Source organism: Juglans microcarpa x Juglans regia, chromosome 7S (genome assembly GCF_004785595.1).
Source record: "Juglans microcarpa x Juglans regia isolate MS1-56 chromosome 7S, Jm3101_v1.0, whole genome shotgun sequence".
NCBI classification, from domain to species: domain Eukaryota; kingdom Viridiplantae; phylum Streptophyta; class Magnoliopsida; order Fagales; family Juglandaceae; genus Juglans; species Juglans microcarpa x Juglans regia.
Genome location: NC_054607.1, coordinates 2,037,019 through 2,043,018, shown reverse-complemented (window position 1 = coordinate 2,043,018; position 6,000 = coordinate 2,037,019). Strand labels below are relative to the sequence as shown.

Genomic DNA, 6,000 nt, shown 5'->3' with positions numbered 1-6,000 from the left:
TAACACATGGAATTTTTAGTTAAATATTGAAGTGTAGAATGATGGTTCGAATTTCTTTTCTGATATTATGTAAAATTAATACAATTTGTAAAATATAGATATAACAAATTCTTCCCGTAAATAACTTTATAATTATTTGGAAAATATCAAATTAGACTCCTAAGAACATTAGTACATTCAATGCCAGCACTGCTGGCATTATTTGCTGGTAATAACACAGCACAAAACTTTATTTGCTGCAATACATGAGAGTCTCCAGTACAAATGCTAAAACAATGCTATAAACTCACAAAATGAAAATGCTATAAAATTTACTTGCGAAGGAGCCTAGCGAAATTCCAGAGAGTGAGACCCAAGACAATAATTCCAACCAGAGTAGCTGTGCCTCTCCAAAAATCTTGGAAATACACACTTGTTAAGGTTGCCACGAGACGGTTCCAACTGTTCTCGTAGTACCCATTCAGCTCTTTACTGAGGTCCAAGTAAACGATTCCATTGCTTTCAATCTCATGGCCGAGCTTGTTAAACAGATCCGTCACTGCAACGTTGGAACCCAACTCGTTAACAATGATCTTCTTGTCAACAAGCAACCTTACATCTGCTTTAGATGTAATAAGATCATCCAACAGCACAATATAATCGCAGATGTAAGTTTCGAATGGATAATGGCACTGCTCCAAGGCCATCAGGTTTCGGAAAAGACCTTCGGTTTTGTCGTCAACACGAAGAAGTGGGATTTCCAGGAAACGTTGCATACGCGTACTCAAGCAGGTGGATTTGAGGCATGGTATGCAAGCCAAAAGCCATGAAAGGTTGAGGCACGGGAAGCTTTCTAAGCATTCATTCTCAAGAAATTGTATTTCAAGTAAACTCCGTCCTGAAGCTGGCCTGAATTTCAACCCTGCCTCTGCAAGTTTTGTTGCTGTATATAGCTGTTTAATATTCCTTTTACTTTCTTTTGGTTTTGGGTTGGGCGGAGGGAAAAAACATCTCACCAAATCTGTGAAATGCTTTACTTCACCGATCTTGGGCTCTGGCTGCTCATCATGATAAAGATCACGAAAGAACCTGCATGATAGCTTAAGAAGAATATCCTTTTTTGTCAGTAGTACTTCATTCTGCTGATCACCACAGTATAACTCCTCGAGAACAAAAAAAGGAATTTGATTCTCTAGCAGAAGCAAGTCGTACCGTATACCACGTTCCATATACGGTTGGCTTAATATATAATCTTTTTTATGAACCTGAACTGTTTCAGATTTCCTCCAGAAGAGCTCAAGTATAAATATAGCATCCAGTAGAATCATGTTTACAAACTCCTTACTGCTGAGTAGAAAGTTCTCTGAATAGCTATGGCGGATTCTCACTTCGTTGCGCTCGATGATGCATGTAAGATCCTCGATGCTCTTCCGAGTACGACAACAGAAATCCCTCAAATATCTGAGTTTTTGTATCTCCATGTCCTTCAACTCTTTTCTCATGCAGTGATGAAAAGGGCCGACAGAAACTAGCCGAGGGGTGTAGGCCATATGTTTGACCTCGCGAAGTCTCTTAGGAACTCTGTAGATACAGCACTCAGGCCAACGAGGAGGCTCCAGGGCCAGTGGAATGTCAATGATCAGCTCTTTGCATTCAAATTCTTCTTCTTTAATGGAATCATTCGCTGCAGTTGCAGGACAAACCACCTTTTCCATTCCACAAGTTCCTTTTCCTAGTGATCATCAGAAACAAGTAATATGAATTTTGCCCCGTCGATTATATACTTTTCAATATTGAAAGGGCCAAACAGCTTGGAAGCATATGATTATTATTTGATTAGAAGTGATAGTTGGAAGATATAGATAAAGTGTATTAAATTTGATATTTCGAATTAAAGCGAAGTACTGTAAAACATGTTTTATCCCAAATTAATCTTTCATATCTATATATATATATATAATATATATATATAAATGCATAACAAATTAAGTAAAATGAGAGAATAAGGAATTACCTACGAGTTTTTGCTTAGCAAGAAATGCTAACTTGTAGTGCTAGCTTGAAGGTTGAAAGCACCGGACGTCTTACTCCTGGCCTCGTCGACCAAATTAGCGCTCTATATATCTTTCAATTCCTTGCGTGATTATAATGGATCATCCTCCGTTCTCTCACGCGTATATATAGGGTCAGTGCTGATCTGTCCCGGTAACTTCGACCTCATGGTGAGGGGGGAAAGACCAAACACTTTTGTCCAAAAGCAAACGACTGTCCTAAAACTACAAGGTCAACAGTCAACTAGATCTGAATGCTCTCTCCTGGTTTCTCTCTTCCACACGAGTCAATCACAATAATAAAAATAAAATAACATGTTCAATTCCTACTCATTATCATGAGTCCTATGTCACATTTTGCTTTTTAATTGGTCTTTAAACTAATTTATTCCCTCTTGCACAAGACATAATTATTGCTAGGATCCTACCAAATCGCATCAAATCTTAATTGTTGTTACTCATATATATATATATATATATAAATGTATGTATGTATGAATATCCTTAATGTTTGGTACAATATGATAAATATATATTGTATTCTTAATATTTAGCGTGATATACCATTGATAAGGGTAATTGATGAATGAAATCGGTTCCATAATGCTTGAAAATAAGAAATACTTATGTTAACGTCGTATTTCGTACGTCTTTGGATCATGGTTCAGCAACTTGGGGCTTCAAAGCTGATCTTGCAAAAATGAAGAAAAAAAAAAAGCTGGAAGAGGGCGGTCTTGAGGCTGGGAATCTCCAATGCTAAAGTTAGTAGAGTATTTTGGGAGTATGTAAATAATGAGAGAGCTGTCCAGAGAGAGAGCTTTTTTATACATGAAAATTGCTATTTATACCGAGAGTCTGGGAGGCAAATCGTGCCTGCCTCCATGGGACCTACATCTTCACTATTGTTCCCTTTGTCAATGTCCTTTAATGCGGCGTGCCTCTGCGACGGCGTCATTAATGTGGTCTGTTGCTCGGGTAGTTGTGCCATTAATGCGCCGTAGCTTCCTGATCGCTTTACTCTGTAGGCCTTGTTAGCCATCCGTCGATGTTCTATTGTCAGAAGATCAAAGTTCTTCATCTTTACCGTTCTACCCTATACTAATTCCCATGAGCAAGTATGCGAACGGACGACGTCAGGCCAGTCTGTCCCATCAGTCATCATTGTTTACTTTCTCTTACAGGCGAGTTGCTTCATGGCAAGTTTGGGCCTTGGGGCCGGGTATCGAGGCAAAATTCATTACTCTTAGCTAAACACCTGGTGGGCTTATGAGTGAGGGAGAAATCCTCTTACAACTTCTTATACTTCTTTATAATAGTTTCAATGCGACTCTAATAGATACTTTTAGTATTTACTGTTTGTCATATGTATATATTGTTTTTCACTTCATATACTTCTGCATGCTTAATTCATCTGATCTTCTGTTCAGAAAAAAAAAAAAAAAAAAATCATCTGATCTTCTTCTATATTTTTGCTAGAAGATGTCAAAATTCATTATACATATACGAATTTCTTTAATGAATAAAGTTGACAATCAACAGGGAACTACGGGGGTTGACAATGAAATCTGTGCAGCATATATATATATATATATATATATATATATATATAATGTGTATCATGTGCGCGAGCACAAATATAAAAAGAGTCATGAGGTGGATGGTTGGTGTAAACAACCAGTGATTGTTACATTTACTTGCTTAATTACAATATCTGACGAAGTCTTCGATCTGTCAGTGTTCATCCCCTGGATCTCTGGCCTCTCCGTGAATGCATGCATGCCTTATTAATTCATGCAGATCAGCTAGATCATAAATTAAGGAAATTTCGCATGCTTCCACACTTGGCCACTCCGTCAAAGGAACGCCGTACAATATTTGCCAAGTGAAAAATATTTATAAAATTATAAGACACTGATGACTCTTTTAATAACTTTTTTTTTTATTATTTTTGTAAATATATTTTAACTAAAGATATTTTTTATACGATAAATGGTAAATAAACTTTCTTATTAATTATATAAAAATATCATTTGTTTAAAATTTTTAACTTTACATAATTTATAATGTCCCAATACCCAATACCATAAAAAAACTAGTCAATAATATAATTAGAATCTCATTCAGACATTATAAATAGCATAAACTTCTTAATTTCAAGTAATATGAGATCCACCTCTATATCTTTATCACTTATTGGAATGGGGCATTACATAATACTATCATTTTTTGTGAAAAAATTGGATACACATGCATGATGATAATGATCACTCCTCCGAAAATAATTTAATAGATCACAGACCGTTTTGACAATACATAAATTTCAAACGAATTAATCGAACTTTATGTTAATAAGAGGTAATTTGTAATTTTTTACATCATTGGATAAAAAATTAAAAAAAACCAGATCACTAAATAAATTAATTAATGAATGTACGTGTAGAACGAGGTTGAACGGAGAATATATATATAGCACAATGGGATTAAAGGGGTCTTATTTGTTTGTAAAGACGTTACATTTCAATTTTTGGTCTGCTAATGTTGTGTATTTATTGGCCTAAAAAAATAGAAATTAGAAAAAAAATAAAAATGAAGAATAGAATATCAAAGATGTATTATACATGTGAAGAAACATTGTCCAATTAAATCACAAATTATAAAATTAAGCATAATTCATACTATTAACAATTTAATTCACAACTCGGATTTATGCCTCTTAAATATTTTTTCTATCTAAAATCAATAATAATGTCATAAAATAATTGAAATATATTGATTCTACGAGTATAAAATATATAATGATTCAGCTCAATTAATACTTTATGAGATTGAAGGTTCTAAGTTTGAGTTATAGGTTGGTTAAACTTATTGATGTTTGAATTAGAGCACTCCCAATAGATTTTTTATCCCATCCTTTAAAATATATCACAAAAACTCACTTTTTCTATTTTACATATAGACTTTTACAATATATCATACATCAATTTATCTATTTTTTCTTCATATCATTTAAATATTATACTTTTTAATCTTTTTTATTCATTTCAAATATTTTCTCTAATTACTAATGATATCTTCATATCTTTTAATATTTACAATATCTTTTTATATACAATGTCATATAATTATGTTTTATTTTAAATTAATCTAAATTTATAAGCTAAACTAAAATATAAATTAATTCAATAAAATATAGCATGGTATATACCTACAACTACGCGCACAACTAACAGACATTTTAGTTTGCTATTGCACCCCATAAAATAATCTCTTTCCTCAATACATACGATCCCGATTTTCCATACACACTCTGCACTACCATGTTTCGAAAGTTTACTTTCTAGTTTATGCAGTGAAAAAAAGGAACTTGGGGTTGAAACGAAAATAAAGTTTACTTTCTAGTTTCTGCGGTGCAAGAAAAAAGTAGAAGGTAAGAGAGAGAAATGAATAAAAAATTTATACATTTGTGAATAGTATCTGCTAAATGTAGCGGTGGTATTGTAGCAAACTATATTTTAAAGATGAAATACACAATTCATTAGAGGGATATTTTAAGCTCTTTCCTTTAAATTTACAAAAGGTTAGGTTTTATAAGAGCCATTGAGAGTGCCCTTAGTAATTTAAGTTTGAACTATATTATTCTCGAAAATTTTATCATTAAATATTTTTCTTCTACGTTGAATATTTATATTTTAAAATAATTTATTTTATAATAATACGGAACAAACGTGCCTAGCACGTAATTTTAGTGCTAGTGTGTATATATAGTTTGGGCAAGTCTTCGTCAACGTACGTCAAGGCTTTCACAGTTGTCATATAATTATACAACATGATATTAAATATCTAAACTTGGGTAGTTGAGAGATGGCCATGCATGCATCCATATATGTATATATTTCTTTTCTCATGATAAGGTGGCAATTCATATTGAAGTAGAGAAAATATATTTAAAATTGTGATTAGTATAATCGTC

The 6,000-nt window shown here is 33.3% G+C and overlaps 1 protein-coding gene across 1 annotated transcript; it reads right to left on the bottom strand.

Moving 5' to 3' along the window:
• Positions 1-228: 228 nt before the first annotated feature.
• LOC121241620 (UPF0481 protein At3g47200-like) lies at positions 229-2,102 on the bottom strand. The gene is made up of 2 exons (XM_041139461.1): positions 1,994-2,102; positions 229-1,711 (listed from the first exon to the last, which is right to left on the bottom strand). The coding sequence occupies exon 2, from the start codon at positions 1,692-1,694 to the stop codon at positions 312-314; it is 1,383 nt and encodes a 460-aa protein (XP_040995395.1). The 5' UTR covers positions 1,695-1,711; positions 1,994-2,102; the 3' UTR covers positions 229-311.
• Between the last annotated feature and the right edge of the window lie 3,898 nt (positions 2,103-6,000).

Coding starts and splice junctions, on each gene's coding strand:
- LOC121241620 (XM_041139461.1), bottom strand. CDS start 1,694: ATGGAAAAGGTGGTTTGTCCTGCAACTGCAGCGAATGATTCCATTAAA.